Source organism: Pelophylax lessonae (genome assembly GCF_965119305.1).
Source record: "Pelophylax lessonae genome assembly, chromosome: 8".
NCBI lineage: Eukaryota > Metazoa > Chordata > Amphibia > Anura > Ranidae > Pelophylax > Pelophylax lessonae.
The window spans coordinates 61,196,233-61,213,448 of record NC_138775.1 but is presented as its reverse complement, the minus strand read 5'-3'; the positions used below and the strand labels follow the sequence as shown (position 1 = coordinate 61,213,448).

The following is a 17,216-nucleotide window of genomic DNA, read 5'->3' as shown; positions in this document are numbered from 1 at the left end:
TTCTCTAATGGCCTTCAATGTAAGGGGCCTCTTCTCCACTATCCACCAGTGTAAACGGCCAGGTCTCCCTACTAGCCAACAATGTAAGACCATTTTTTCACTGACCACCAATGTAAAGTGTTTTTTTCTCTACTGATCACATACAGCAGTGATGGGGAACCTTGGCACCCCAGATGTTTTGGAATTACATTTCCCATGATGGTCATGTACTCTGCAGTGTAGCTTAGCCTTATGGGAAAGGTAGTTCCAAAACATCTGGGGTGCCAAGGTTCGCCATCACTGACATACAGTATATAAGGAACCACTTTTCCACTGATCACCAATGTTAAACACCCCTTCTCCACAAACCACTACTATAATGGGGCCACTTTTCCATGACCATCAAAATTAGCATTTACTTCTCCATTGGCCACCAGTGAAAAGTTTCACATCTCCACTGGCAACTTGTTATAAGGAGCTAGGTCTCCATTGCCCACCAGTGTAAGAAAGCAGGTCTCTACTGACCACAACTTTATTTTCTCTGTCGCTCATTGACAGACGTAGTCCTCCTTGATTAATATCAACTCGGGTTATACTGCCCTCTACAGGAGTAGGACTAGACAGGAAAGAAAACATTCTGGCCACACCATAGGGGCAGTCCCAGAGGGTATATCCTCTCACTTCCTGCTACAGCAAATCAGTTTTTTTCTGTCTAGTTAGGAGTAAGGATCTGCGGTCTCAAGGACCGATCTTCCATCGTGCTTTACAGTCGCTGGTTTTAATGGCCTGGCCATTGAGACCCAGGTACTGAAGGACAGAGGGTGTCAGCTTCAGTTATTCCTACTCTTTAAAGCAAGGAAAGCGACTTCCAGCAAAGTCTATTATCGCACATGGAAGACTTATATCGCGTGGTGTGAATCTTTGGGATTTCCCCCACGTACCTATTCGGTGACCCGAATCTTGGCTTTTCTGCAAAAGGGGGTTGAGCAGAAACTATCCTTGAGCACTATCAAGGGTCAGGTTTCAGCATTAGCAATCTTCTTTCAGAAGCCTTTGGCTACTCATTCCTTGGTGCGGAATTTCATCCAGGGGGTGTGGCACTTGGCTCCCCCAGCCCGTGCGCCCTTACCGCCCTGGGATCTTAATTTGGTTTTGCTGGTTCTGCAGAAACCTCCCTTTGAAAATATCAGGGAGATTCCCTTGCTTACATTATCCCAGAAGGTGGCCTTCTTGGTGGCTATCACTTCTGCACGCAGGGTGTCAGAACTGGCTGCGCTATCATGCCATTCCCCATATCTAGTGGTTCATAGGGATAAGGTAGTTCTTCATCCGAAGCCATCCTTTCTTCCTAAGGTGGTTTCAGAGTTTCATCTGAATGAAGATATTGTGCTACCTTCCTTGGGTCCTAAGCTCAATCATCCTCAGGAATGTGCGTTGCATTCCTTGGATGTAGTTCGGGCAATCAGGGTATACCTGAAGACTACGGAATCGTTCCGTAAAACGGATTCACTTTTTGGGATCACGGATGGCCCCAGAAAGGGGTTGCCTGCGTCTGCCGCGACTATCTCCAAATGGATTAGACAGACAGTGGTACAGGCTTATTCTATTTAAGGGTCTGAATCCTCCGTTCCCTGTTAAGGCGCACTCTATTCGGGCGCTTAGTGTTTCCTGGGCCTTCCACCATCAGGCGTCAGGGGTCCAGGTTTTCAAGGCGATTACTTGATCGTCGGTTCATACCTTTACAAAATTTTATAAAGTTGATGTGATGGCATCGTCGGATGCCTCATTTGGCCGCAAGGTTTTGCAGGCCGCAATTTGAGGAGACCGTTGGTCTACCTCAAGGGTTTGTTGGGTTTTTTCACTTAGGTCTCATCTTTTTGCTCGATGAGTCCTTGATGCTTCTGGTTGGCTCCGGTTGGGCCTTCTGGATTTTGATTTCTGTCATCCCACCCCTCATTTGTGGTACTGCTTTGGGATGTCCCGAGTTGATATTAATCAAGGAGGACTACGTCTGTTAATGAGCGACAGAGAAAAATGGATTATTGTAAAATCTTACCGTAAAATCCTTTTCTCTTAAGCTCATTGACAGACGTAGTACCCGCCCCTCTGTTTTCGAGTTGGGTTGGGTTAAATTCTCTAAACACTGCTTTGTGACATAACTGATTTGCTGTAGCAGGAAGTGAGAGTATATACCCTCTGGGACTGCCCCTAGGGTGTGGCCAGAACGTTTTCTTTCCTGTCTAGTCCTACTCCTGTAGAGGGCAGTATAACCCGAGTTGATATTAATCAAGGAGGACTACGTCTGTCAATGAGCTTAAGAGAAAAGGATTTTACGGTAAGATTTTACAAAAATCCATTTTTAATGGGCTTTTGAACAAATATGCTTCAGATAAGTAGACTGTGCCTTATGAAGTTCTGTATGGTTATAAAAAAAAAAAATGACTTTAAAAGTTAAGCACCACCTTTTATACTGGTTCATATTCTTTATCAATAAAGTAAATCTCCTGGTTTTATATATAAAAAAAACTTTCAGTAGATTGTTTATAGAAGAGAAGGAATTTGGCAAACATTGCCATTACTTCTTATATCAAGGTTCATCTACATTTTTCCAGCACTTTTTCGAACTGGCACAAAGTGGGACGCTGTACCTTCCCTATAACACCTGAGCAATTTTAGTGAAGAGATCAGAAATGCATACCTGTGTATCTTGCCAAATATGAACCCCATATTTCAGGGGATAAGCTAGGAGAGTGAGACGTTCTTTTCGCAGTACTGATACCCAGGTTTCTCGAAGTGGCAAGCAGGTGGAGCCATGTCATGTAGGTTTGTAGGTAAGCCTAACCTATACTGAAAGTGCTGGTAGGGCATACATATGAATGACACCTGAGGAATGACATAGAACCATGCTGGTAGAAAGGTCTCGGACACTCTACTGTTTGTTCTCTTTAGAAAGGGACCCTCGAATAAAAAAAAAAATAAAAAAAATGAGTAGAGTCGGGAAACGTCATGTCATTTCATTTCATTTCATTTACATACTTCTAGCTGCTTATTGTGTTCATGTTTTGTCTCCTAGCAAAAAATGGAGCATGTCATGTTTTTTGACGTCCATAACTGAATTGTGTTTATATTTAATATTTTTACAGGTGTGGAGCCAACTGGAAATATGGTGAAAAGACCGGCACCATTCACTGTGGAAACAATCAGCGCTGGACAAGGGGAGGTCCTGGTCTTTGTGGAGGACCCTGAAGGATTAAGAGAAGAGGTTGGTGTTCTTGGACTTGACACAGAAGTCTTGTCAGGAAAATGTCAAAGCAGCTGTGTGGTGTCAGAGCCTTGTGCACTCTGTTTAAAACTTTCCAAAGTATATTCCAGATCACTCTGAACCATACTCAGATCACACACTTATAGTTCTACTTAGGATTTCACCCTGCCGATAGTGAGACAGTGGCAGGCTTGTTCCATTGTTCACATTTCTTGCTGTGCCAAAGCTTCTAATATTTAACGGTACTTGTCAAGCACTATTATTGTTCATTGCAAGGGAACCAGATGAAATATGTTCATGGAATCCACTTTCAGAGAGAGATGCTCTCAATGATTAAGTTATAAGTGCCTTTTATTATAAAATCCAAAAAAAATGTATTTAATCTCCTTCTTTCTTTTTTTTTTTTTTTTTAATTTGAAAAATGCAAAACTACTCAAAATACAGTTAGTGATTGTAAAGTCTTGTGTTTTTTTTTTTTTAAATAGCAAGCATGTTCTACTTACCTCCTCTTTGCACTTGGTTTTGCACAGGGAAGCCCAGATCCTCCTCCGCTCCCTTGTTGCTGCTCCAAGCAGCTTGCTATGGGGGCATCCGAGCCGAGCTGCAGCTCTGTGTGGCCATTCAGACACGGAGCTGCCATTTGGCCCTGCCCCCTCTCTCACCTGATTGGCTAACTGACTTTAACAGCCACAGGAGCCAGTGGCGCTGGGGCTGTGTCTCAGGCAATCAGGAGAGAGAGTCCCGGATGGCCGAGGAACTCGTGTACATCGCTGGACATACATGGGGCTCAGGTAAGTATTCGAGGGTGCTGGGGAGGCTGCTACACACAGTTTTATTTATCTTAAATAAGTTGTAAAGTCAGAAGGCTTTTTATCTTACAATGCATGCATTCTATCACTTTAATGCATAGAATGCATTAAGATAAAAAACCTTCTGACTTTACAACTCATTTAAATTATATGTATGTGCGTTTTAGCATTGATTTACCTGTAATTCCGTTCAGTTTGTATTATAATCTTGACTTCCACTATGCAATGCCCTGACCATTTGCTGCAGTTAAAGCATTACAGATTGTGATTGGCTAGTGAAGGTACAGCAAATCATTGAGGGGTTTCTCTATCCTCTCTTCCAGTTGGCACAGCACTAGAAAATGTATTTAATCCTAAATGGCGTACAGTGCTGTCCCTTCCTCTACCAATTTTAATTCTGCTCCTACCAAGGATTACAGGAGGCTAGTAAAATGACAGATTGAGGTGTTTAAAGAGACTCTGGCATTAAAGGATGCATTAAAGCACACTGTTGTAGGTATGAAGTTTAAGCACTTGGAGTCTCTGAAACCTCCTTGTCATGGATGAATCTCAGGAAAAGCTTTAGCACTTTCTAACAGCCTTTTTGGCTTTTCTGCCTCCTGTGCATTTCTGTTGGCCAGTGAGTCTGCCCATCACAGTGATTGGCCAATAGGGATTTATAGGGGTCCTCATGCGGTATAAACATTTTTTGTCATATATACTCATCTCAAGAAATTAGGTAATTTTTTCTAAACTACAAGAGGAATTTAAATTGCTCTCTAAATTACTTTTCCACTATTATCAAATTTGCCATGCACTTTGAACACAATTTCGAACATATAGTAATCAAACATTTATAACACTCTTTTAGCATCTCTCCAGTATCTTCCCAACTATAGAAGTTAAACTAACAAGTCTGTAGTTACTTGGTAAAGACTTTGATCCCTTAATAAATATAGGCACCACATTGGCCTTAAACCAATCCATTGATACTATTCCAGTCATTGAAGGGTCTCTAAAAATGAGAAACGGTGACGTTGAAATGACAGAGCTCAATTATTTTAGGATCCGTGGGTGTATCCACCTGATCCAGGTGCTTTATCCACCTTTATTCTGTCTATATATTTCTGGAACATATCAATTTTGAGCCATTGTGGATCATTTGGAGCTGTGTCAATACCATCCCCATTAAGGACATGAGCTCCCCACTAATCAAGTATATACGCCTTTGCAGTATGCTGTAGTCAATGCAGAGAAACTGCTTTTTTCATGGTTTATAAACCTGGTTTATAAACCTGCTACTATGTCCGGGACTTCTGACTAAGTCAGCGGCTTTATCCCCTCCGCTCTGGGACTTCCCAACATTTCCCATCCTAAAAACTGCCTGTTAGGCATTATTGGAGACCTATGAATTTCTACATATGCTAAAGTGTTATTACATATTCTTTACTTATATGGTAGGAAGTCTATCCTCCTAACATAAGGAATCTATCCCCCCTCCCTCCCTTTTCACACTTGGAAAAAACTGATTAAAAATGTTCTACCATTATACAAACGTGCTTACAATTAAAAAGCTGTAGATCTTTAAAAAAGTATGGGGCACGTAGATTACATATACTGATCCGCTTATTACTCTAGATCAGTTCTCTGTCTTATCGCTAAATATGCTATTAGATTTTGAACATTGAGTTTGTGACTTTTTTTGTACTTTTCTTATAATGCCTGTAGTCACCCTGGTACGAGACGGTATGAGACATGAGAGACTGTTAAGATTGTTGCATATGCTATTTGTACGTGTTTTACTGACTAAAATCTATCTTTCAAAACAATACATGGTCAGGGTTTATCAGAAAGTTCTGACACTACCCTCATGCATCAAAGCTTTGCCTGTCAAAGGCCAGGTTTTCACCCTTGGCAGAAATTTAACAAAATCAATATTTTTTACCATGGTACTAAATCTGAACAAATCGTTTGCTTTATGCTCTTAAAATCTATAAAGACCAGTCCTCTAGAATTCAATTTTGGTGAAAATGTTGGAGCTCACCTATTGTTAGGCCTTTATAGCAGACACCTTGGTATTTTTAACATCTAGTCCAAAAATGGCTAACAAAGCAGGTCACCTCTACCTTAAGGTAGAGAACTCCATTAAGTAAGTTTGAATAACACCCAAGCCATGTTTCAGTTCATGTTGTGGGATGTAGGAAAAAAAGTAGATTTGAACTTCTGTTTATTTACAGTGTCTCACAAAAGTGAGCACACCCCTCACATTTTTGTAAATATTTTATTATATCTTCATGTGACAACACTGAAGAAATGACACTTTGCTACAATGTAAAGTAATGAATTTACAGCTTGTATAACTGTGTAAATTTGCTGTCCCCTCAAAATAACTCAACACACAGCCATTAATGTCTAAACTGCTGGTAACAAAAGTGAGTACACCCCTAAGTGAAAATGAAAAAAATTGGGCCCAAAGTGTCAATATTTTGTGTGGCCACCATTTTTTTCCAGCACTCTTAACCCTCTTGGGCATGGAGTTCACCAGAGCTTCACAGGTTGCCACTGGAGTCCTCTTCCTCTCTTCCAGGACGACATCACGGAGCTGGTGAGACCTTGTGCTCCACCACCTTCCGTTTGAGGATGCCCCACAGATGCTGAATAGGGCTTAGGTCTGGAGATATGCTTGGTCAGTCCATCACCTTTACCCTCAGCTTCTTTAGCAAGGCAGTGGTTATCTTGGAAGTGTGTTTGGGTTAGTTGTGTTGAAATACTGCCCTACGGCCTAGTCTCCGAAGGGAGGGGGAATCATGCTATGCTTCATTATGTCACATTACATGTTAGCATTCATTATTCCAGTAATCCATGTCTTTAGTCTACTTGTCTTCAGCAAACTATTTGCGGGCTTTCTTGGGCTTTTTTTTTTCAAACCTTTGGAGACCAAATGCAGTTATCTTGACTAAAAACGGCTTTTTAGACACTCGGAGACCAAAACACAGTCATTTTGACAAAAAAATTTTTTATCACTCCTTTGGAGATGAAATGCAGTTATCTTGACGAAAAACGGCTTTTTAAGATACTAGGAGACAAAAATACAGTCATTTTGACTATAAAAATTTTTTCACACCTTTGGAGACCAAATGCAGTTATTTGGACTATAAGCGTCTTTTTAGACACTTGGAGACCAAAATACAGTCATTTTGACGAAAACATTTTTTTCACACCTTTGGAGACCAAATGCAGTTATCTTGACGAAAAACGGCTTTTTAAAGCGGAGTTCCAGCCTCACACACTCACCTGTCCAACGGTCCAGCGATGCGGCCGCCCGAAGCCTCGCTCTTCTCCGCGGCGCCGGCATCACTGGTGTGGGCACCCGGCTGTGACAGTTGTCGGCTTCACAGCCGGGTACGCACTGCGCATGCGCGAGTTGCGCTGCGCGTCGTGATTGGCCGGCAATCTTCTGGGACCTCTGACATGTCCCAGAAGATTGCAGGGAGGGAGGGGGAGAGGAGAACTTCCGCTCAGGGTGCCGCGGCGCTCCGAGCAGAAGTGGGAGCGGGTGCCTGTCAAAACTAGGTACCCGCTTCCCCCCAAAAAAAAATGACATGCCAAATCTGGCATGTCAGGGGGTTAGAACTGCCTAAAGCGGAAGTTCCACTTTTGATTGGAACTCCGCTTTAAGACATTAGGAGACTTCTTTAGAAGAGGCTTCCTTCTGGGACGACAGCCATGCAGACCAAATTTATGTAGCACTCCCACATCTATTTCCCAAAGACAACCTCTGGATATAACACTAAGCACGTGCACTCAACTTCATTGGTCGACTATGGCGAGGCCTGTTCTGAGTGGAACCTGTCCTGTTAAACCTCTGTATGGTCTTGACCACCGTGCTGTAGCTTAGTTGCAGGGTCTTGGCAGCCTTCTTATAGCCTAGGCCATCTTTATGTAGAGCAACAATTCTTTTTTTTTTTCAGATTTTGAGAGAGTTCTTTGCCATGAGGTGCCATGTTGAACTTCCAGTGACCAGTATGAGATAGAGTGCTAACACAAAGTTTAACACCTGCTCTCCATTCACCTCTGAGACTTTGTAACACTAATGAGTCACATGACACCGGGGAGGGAAAATGGCTAATTTGGCCCAATTTGGACATTTTCACTTAGGGGTGGTTTAGACATTAATGGCTGTTTGTCGAGTTATTTTGAGGGGACAGCAAATTTACATTGTTATACAAGCTGTACACTCACTACTTTACATTGTACTAAAGTGTCATTTCTTTAGTGTTGTCACATGAAAAGATATAATAAAATATTTACAAAAATGTGAGGGGTGGGATACTGTGCGTGTGTCTGAATATGTGTGTGTGTGTATGTATATGTGTGTGTGTGTGTGTGTGTATATATATATATATATATATATATATATATATATATATATATATATATATATATATATATATATATATATATATATAATATATTTCTGCTTTAGCGCCAGTTTACTTCATGAAAGTTTATGCACATCCATTTTCATCAGTTAAACTCAATTAACATGCATTTCCTGCAAAATAATTAAACCTAAAATGCATCTACAGTAAAACCTGTGTTTCAGGGCGCAGTGCAAAACGAGCAAAACATTTTTTAAACTTTGACTTGATAAACAAGAGATGTCTTGATATACAAGTAGCGTCATGTCACAACTGAGTATAAAAGAGAAGAGCGGCTCCTCTAAGTGTAGCAATATGGTTACATTTAATGAAGGTACAACATTTAGCAACTCACATGGTTGATGATTAAGACAGGCACATCTAAGTTTGCAGGCATCTGGGGTACAGTTGTCCACATAGACCGTCCTCCGCGCTGCCATCAACGTCATTCCTTCCACGCTGCCCTCCTCGAATGCTTCAAGCCTCGCTTTACTGCGGGGTAGTCTTCCCGGTCATGACTGCAGACTGACGTCGGTGAGAGCTGGTGAGGTGGAGTATGGTCTGTGTTTAACCTTCATTAAATGTAACCATATTGCTACACTTAGAGGCGCCTCTCTTCTCTTTTGTACTCTGTAGCTCCTGTGGATGGACATTTTATAGTTACACAACCTATCACATTGCTATAATCTTTTTATATGGACTATAAACTGAAGGACTTATGAATAAATGGTTGTGTAATGAATCATCTGAGTTTCCATTATTTCCTGTGGAAATTCGCATTGATATAAGAGTGCTTTGGATTACAAGCATGTTTCCGGAATGAATTTATGCTCACAATCCAAGGTTTTACTGTACTTGCTTCATTAACAAATGGCACTTAGAAGCAGTTTGCCGTGTCAATAGCACAGTTTATTGACCTTACATTTATTTTGGTACTCTGCACACCGTTCACTACCAGTCTTTTCTTTTTTTATATGAAGTAGTTCTGATGTGTTAAACATGGGCATGCAAAGTATACAGGCTTATTTGCATTGGGTTTTTGCATTAACCTAATAAATGGGGCCTATAGTTAATGTGACTTGCTATTCACTTTTCTTTTGGTCTGCTCTCAGATCATTGTCTGAGCAAATAGATTGCCCCCACCCAAACCCTTTCTCCACCTCATCCCCAACCCTTTTGTCGGCCTGTATTTTATGTTAAAGATGAAGCCCGGTTGTCTTTTGGAATGATGTAATTGTGTTGAAGGGTAAAGTTATTATGCAGCAGTTATGCCAAATATGTACAGTATTCTAATAATGCTGCTTACCAGTTTAGCCATTAACCTGTTTGTGTCTTTGTGAAGGCCAAGGTCACAGTCAACAATGACAAGAACAAGACCTTCTCAGTGGAGTATGTACCCAAAGTGACTGGTATGCACAAGGTAAGCACTCTACTATTATTTTTATTGATCCGTGCCATTCCGGCCTGACAATACAGAATATGTATCCTGTATACGTGTAACAAAAGCTTATGCTAAAAAAAAAAAAAAAAAAAAAGGAAAAGCCTTTCTTATCTAATATATTATGCAGATATTGCAGGGCAAAGAGTTAGATGTTAAAGCATATGTCAAGGCAAAATTGAGAAAAAAAAATGCCGTAACGTCCCTGCAGCACATTCACATTTCTCGTCGTTTTTTTTTTTTTTTTTTTTCCATTTAAAGAACCTGCATGTACAGGACAATATCCACTGATCTGGTAGAAGTACACTCAGTTGACAACACACAGCTTTTTCGTGGACTGAGTGGTGACAGCCCTGCACAGTTTTATTTTTTTGCAAAACTACTCCATCCATCCCACTCTCCATCTCCAAAACATAGAAACAAATTTGTACTCCCAAGATTAGGACAGGAAAGGCTAAATAGACTCTTTGTGATAACATTAGCAGAGAGCACAAGACAGCTATGAATTTCTAACAAGATCAACATTTTTTTGCACTTCACAAGCAGAAGTAAAAAATGCTTTCAATGATAGATCTAACAAGCCAAAATACAGCAACTAGGAGAAGTTCATTGCTAGGGTTTACATAAATTTTAAATGCCCATGCAGAAAGCATTAATCTGTGTCCATAATTCAGGTTGAATATCTACAAACACCCCCCCACCCCACAGTGTGGTCAATAAGAACCCTTTCACACAGAGATATTTTTCAAGCAGTTTTGTACTAAAAAAAAAGCATCTAAAAAGCTCCCGAAACCCTATTTCCATTGAAATCAAAAGCGCTAAGTTTTATGGGCAGTTTTCAAGTACCTCAGTGTGAAAGGGCTCTAAACCTCACGTACACTGTGACATTAATGACTGAAAAAGAACTCTCACTCCAATTAGTAGATTAGAATGTAAAAGTTAGATTGGGTAAATGACAATCATTTGCTTCACTAACACCATTTCCATAAGAGCAGATACTAAGCATTCTCCGAGGGCAACCCAAACCATATTTACATGAAGTAGATTTTAAGCACTCTTATAAGGAGCAACACACAAGACAGGTTGCCATAGTGTAAAACTATGTATTAAAAACTATAAACCATTCACCAAGATCTCCTGGTACATAACTAGCACCAATATAAAAAAAAGTTCTCTGTGTATTACAAACCCATTCCCTGGTGCAGGTTACACCAAACACAGCAACATCACAGCCCTGCCCATCATTTATTTCAACACAAAGGACACATTTCATCCCAAGGGATCTCTTTACTCCGTTTTACCTTTACCTAGAGGGTGTAGTATTTAGGGTAGTTTAGTTTATTTCATTTAGTGTGCTTTGTGTTTTATTGCTCATTTTTGCTGGTTGTTAAATATGAGCCCACAGGCAGGAGCAGAGGTTCTTCCGTTAATAATGGGGAATGTTTGGTAGGGATCAAGGCCAATGAATCAAAAAGAGTGTTCAGTGACAGAGAAAGAGATTCGCTCTGATGGTTGTGTCAATCCAGATAGAGAATAGACCTTAACCGAATGTACGAAGGCTGCACCGAACGTAGGTCATTCAAATTTCACATGTTGGTAGAATAACTCTTCCTCTATAGTAACTCTTCTTCTTTTTCATTACAGGTAAATAATGGATTCCAAGGAGAAGTAACATGTCATCATTGAGCTCTTGACGAAGGAGGGGTGCAGGCTGTCAACAGCCACAGAAGACTACACAATTTTTACGGAGATAACACAATTGATCCGAGAAAAGTCTTGTCCTTGTTGACTCGTGTTAATGTTGTCCTCTCTGTAAACATTATGTATGTAGCCTTCTGTAGATGTCAGGCAGCTTGCACCCCTCATTCATCAAGAACTCAATGATGACACGTTACTTCTGTTCGGAATCCATTATTTACCTGCAATGAAAAAGAAGAGTAGGACTTGCTGTAGAGGAAAAGTTACTCTACCAACATGTGACATTTGAACAACCCATGTATGTTAATTAAAACAAAAAAAGAATACCCACTCTTGGCTTACTTTTGGTACAGCCCTCCTATCTTCCAACAGCCATCTGCCAGCGAACGAGTGGCATATGATCAGTGAACCAATCATTAGCAGCTTTATAATTATAAACTTTTGTCATTCTATTACTTAAGAAACCAGGTGTGTTTTATGTGTCTATAGTTCTAAAAAAAAGTCTGGTTGTCATTCTCAATAGTTCGAAAAAATTTGTACAAGTTATGAGTAGTATAAAAATGCCTAAAGAAAAACATACCTCATTTCTTGGTGATGAACGCTACAAAACCTGGCACCAAGTGAGAAACGCTAAGTATCCATGACCCAGCGATAATGTCAGTGATTAAATCCCTATTAGGCATCTACATATGCATTAAGCAGATTAAGGGACGTTTAAGTCTGAAAAAATGCATATTGCTTTTTCTTATAAGGGTCTGATTTAAAGGGATTAAAGGGACATTTACATCTGTAGAACATTACTCCACTTTAGATTGTGTACACTAGTTCCATGTCTCTGGATACATTTGTTAAAACGCTACAGCCTAGTAAACTTACTATTTTTTCCCTTGGGGGCAGTGATCTGTTGTGGTCCTTTTACTAAAAATTATATTACAAAAATACAGTATCTCACAATCTCTTTTCATGTGACAAAACTGAAGAAATTACACTTTGCTACAATGTAGCGAGTGTCCTCTTGTTTAACTGTGTAAATTTGCTGTCCCCTCAAAATAACTCAACACACAGCCATTAATGTCTAAACCGCTGGCAACAAAAGCGAGTACACCCCTAAGTGAAAATGTGCAAATTGGGCCACATTAGCCATTTTCCCTCCCCGATGTCATGTGACTCGTTAGTGTTACAAGGTCTCAGGTGTGAATGGGGGCAGGTGTGTTAAATTTGGTGTTAGCACTCTCACTCTCTCATACTGGTCACTGGAAGTTCAACATGGCACCTCATGGCAAAGAACTCTGAGGATCTGAAAAAAGAATTGTTGCTCTACATAAAGATGGCCTAGGCTATAAGATTGCCAAGACCCTGAAACTGAGTTGCAGCACTATGGGCAAGACCATACAGTGGCTTAACAGGACATGTTCCACTCAGAACAGGCCTCACCATGGTCGACCAAAGAAGTTGAGTGCACGTGCTCAGCGTCATATCCAGAGGTTGTCTTTGGGAAATAGACGAATGAGTGCAGCCAGCATTGCTGCAGAGGTTTAAGGGGTGGGGGGGTCAGCCTGTCAGTGCGCAGACCTTACGCCACGCACTGCATCAAAATTGGTCTGCATGGCTGTCGTCCCAGAAGGAAGCCTCTTCTAAAGATGATGCACAAGAAAGGCACAAACAGTTTGCTGAAGACAATCAGACTAAGGATATGGATTACTGGAAACATGTCCTGTGATCTGATGAGGCCAAGATAAACTTATTTGGTTCAGATTGTGTCAATTGTGTGTGGTGGCAACCAGGTAAGGATTACAAAGACAAGTGTGTCTTGCCTACAGTCAAGCATGGTGGTGGGATTGTCATGGTCTGGGGCATGAGTGCTGCCGGCACTGGGGAGCTACAGTTCATTGAGGGAACCATGAATGCCAAAGTGTACTGTGACATACTGAAGCAAAGCTTGATCCCCTCCCTTCGGAGACTGGGCCGCATGGAAGTTTTCCAACATAATGACCCCAAACACACCTCCAGGAGCACCACAGCCTTGTTAAGAAGCTGAGGGTAAAGGCGATGGACTGGCCAAGCATGTCTCCAGACCTAAACCCTATTGAGCATCTGTGGCACATACTGAAACGGAAGATGGTAGAGTGCAAGGTCTCTAGCATCCACCAGCTATGTGATGTCATCATGGAGGAGGGAGGTGGAAGAGGACTCCAGTGGCAACCTGTGAAGCTCTGATGAGCTACATGCCCCCAAGAGTGTTAAGGCAGTGCTGAAAAATCGTGGTGGCCACACAAAATAGTGACACTTTGGGCCCAATTTGAACATGTTCCCTTAGGGGTGTTCTCACTTTTGTTGCCAGCGGTTTAGACATTAATGGCTGTGTGTTGAGTTATTTTGAGGGGACAGCAGATTTACACTGTTATACAAGCTGTGCACTCGCTACATTACATTGTAGCAAAGTGTAATTTCTTCAGTGTTTTCACATGAAAAGATATAATAAAATATTGACAAAAATGCTAGGGGTGTACGCGCTATTGTGAGATACTGTCGCTTGTGTGGCAGTTACAATATATACATTGTATTGCGTGGAAAATAAGAGGCGTTTTCCATTAAACTTTTACATTTCTGGCACATTTGATTTTGTCAGGTAAGAAGACAATAGTGTCAGTAAAGTGGCATAGAATGATGGGCTACAGATGAAATTGGCCTCTTTTATAAGACCCACTCATCTTGCTTTCCCATTATCCTATAGACAAAAAGGGAGAAAAATCACAAATGAATGAGCTTGTTACACAGGGATACGATATAGCTTAAGAAATAGTACTAAAGTTCAAGGATATAAGAGGTGGGCTGGAAACACTTTGAGCAAATTTGCATGTTTTTAAACATGTCGAAGGGAGGGGAGAGGACCTGAGCGTTGAAGGGAAGATGGACGATAATAGTAATTGGTTGAAGAAGTTTATTTCCGGTATTTTTAATGCACACAATTTGAGCAGTGATTTATGTATTGTACATTCACATTACTCCCTGCCCTCGAGGAGCTTACATTCTAAGGCCCCTACTAGAGATGATCTCTAGCTGAACTCAGAACTTGCCTTCTCCCCCCCCCCCCCCCTTCTAATGAGCTGCGTAAACAAGGATGCGGACTGTGAGGCTGGAAATGACATCGGGGAAAAAAATGCTCTTTCCAAGTTTGCCTAGAGATGAGTTTCGAGGACACCCAAGTTCATTTGTAGTCCCCACCTCACATGCATAAATAATCACCATATCTTAAGAGTGTGGGAGGAAACTGGAGTATACAGAGGAAATCCACGCTAGCACAGGGAGAATATGAAAATTATACGCAGGTAGCGTCCTGGTTGGGGTTCCAACTGAGGACCCTAGTGCTGCCAGCAAGGAGTGCTAACCACAAAGCCACTAAAATTCCTTTGCTTTATCACATGAGTTCATATACAGTAAACCCCCCTCCATTGCGGGGGTTACGTTCTGGACCCAGCCGCGAAAAGTGAAATTCCGCGAAATAGAAAAACTCTATTAAAATGCATTGTAGGCATGATTTTTTTACTGTCACTGTACGTGTAGAAGCATTTTAAGGTCTTTAAACACACTTTTAAAACAATAGAAACTCATTTAAACACATAAAAGATACTAAGAGACAGAGCAAGAGCTATGAAAAACACAAAAATCTTTCATTTTTAATGATTTATATAGTAAAATAACATTACAAAAAACCGCGAATTACCGGGACTGCAAAAACTGAACCGCGATGTAGCGGGGGATTACTGTAGAGCCTACTCAGGTAATGTCTTAAAGACTTACAGACTTAGGATTGTTCCCTAATCAGATTGTAACTGGTTGTATGGGAAAAGCCTTCTGTCATGTCTTCAGGAACCTCAGCGGTTAGTGCTGGTTAGTGCTTAGCTATGGTAAAAAAAATTGACAGACACATCTCCTGTCATTCTTGACCATTGGGTTATGCTGCTCTCTACAGGAGTAGGACAATAAGCAGAAGAAACTTCTGGCTACACCCATGGGCAGTCTCAGGGGGTATACTCATTCTTCCTGCTATAGTCAATCCGTTTTCTTCTGCCTAGTCAGGAGTAAAGACCTAGTTCCCTGCTTTGATCTTTGGTCCTGGCAACATTTTTAGATTTTTTCCTCCTGTTATTTTTTCTGGTGAGATCTATAATCAACTGCTGGACTGGGCGACAGGCTGGATACTCTAGGTCCAGTGGTCACCCCAGTCTGGCCAGTGAGCGCGTGCAGGCCTCAGCTCCGTGCTAGGTCGGCCGTGACGAGTTAAACGTCTTGCGAGGCCACATACGACCTGGCCTTGGCCTGACTCACAGCGTTCCTCCTGGCCGACAGCCCCCCCCCCTTTTGATGGAGAGGAGGATCTCTCTGGAGTGGTGCCCATCCTCGTATGGTGGGTAGCTGACTCCCCCCTCTAACCCTGGAGGGTTTTGTGGTGGATGTGGGCCCCTCCTTGTGACGGTCGGACCCCCCGGGTTCACCTTCTTCCCTCAGGCACCCCCCACCCTCCTGCCCCCCCCCCCCCCACATTTGCTGGGGATGTATGTTTTAGGTGGTCTGGCCACTTTCCTGGGGTGGGGGCAGGACGCTAATGGCAATGGGGGCCAGGGGAATGCGCCGCTGGCGACCGGATGATGCATTGAGCAGGGGGGTGTGGTGTACCTGATGGGAGGCTCCTGCCAGGGCCCCCCGTTCTGCCTAGATCTGTCCTGAGGCCTGGTCCCCCTATTCTGGGTACCTGTATGCTTTGTGGTGCTGCCATTTTTTTGTAGCCTCTGTGTTTCTATACATGGTGGCCATGTTTGTGTATTCCGGCGGCCATTTTTTTGTGGTTTACCAAAGCAAATAGCAGCAGCCATGACAGTGGAGCCCTGTGGGCGTCATTTTTGGCGGTGGGAGCCCCTCCTTATCCCCTGGTGCTGACTCCTGGATCATATAGCTTCCTGCTCGCCGCACCTGGGGTGCAGATTTTTCTACTGGTTGCAGGTGCCTGTGTTGGCGGGTGGGGAGTCTGGTGGGGTCCTCTCCCTCTCTCCTGAGGATCGCTCTGTGCCTTGTGCTGGCGACAGGGTGGTGCTGCCAGAGCGGTTGGGGTTGTTCCTTAGCAGTGTGTTACACTTTTTTTTGTGGGATCCCCCTGGTTACTCATGGAGGCTTTTTGAGCACTTTTCCCCACCTGATCCCCTCTCTGAGGCTGTGGGGCCCTCTGGGTCGCAACCATCCATCCATGCACTGACGGTGGTCCTGGTGTCCCGGGTGGAGGTGTCTCGCGGGCGACAGGCTAGCAAAAAGCACCCCCCTGCCTTCCCTTGCCTCATCTGTCTCATCGGATCCTGAATCCTATTCGGCAGACGTGGGTTACCCTGCTGGGTCTGTGACCGGAGCTGCAAAGGTGTTTCCTTTCCCTGCCTATTTTGACAGAATTGTCACTAAAGAATTGGGATGACCAAAGCGCCCACATGGGGTTCCTAAGTGCTTTAATAGACGTTACCCCTCTGAGCAGTCCGTCCTTAAGAAGTGTACTGTGCCACACCGGTGGTGGACCCTCCGGTTTCCAGATTAAACAAGGCAACTATAATTCTGGTTGAAGAGTCCCCAGGCCTTTAAGGATCCGG

At 42.5% G+C, this 17,216-nt stretch overlaps 1 protein-coding gene across 4 annotated transcripts in view; it reads left to right on the top strand.

Annotated features, from left to right (window-relative positions):
* LOC309561572 (filamin-B-like) overlaps window positions 1-17,216 on the top strand; it is a 359,048-nt gene that overhangs the window by 137,375 nt on the left and 204,457 nt on the right. For all 4 annotated transcript variants that reach the window (XM_082265555.1, XM_082265554.1, XM_082265552.1 and 1 more), the window contains exons 5-6: window positions 3,123-3,241; window positions 9,793-9,870. In XM_082265555.1, the coding sequence (XP_082121681.1) occupies window positions 3,123-3,241; window positions 9,793-9,870 (197 nt within the window). The remainder of the gene's footprint in view (window positions 1-3,122; window positions 3,242-9,792; window positions 9,871-17,216) is intronic.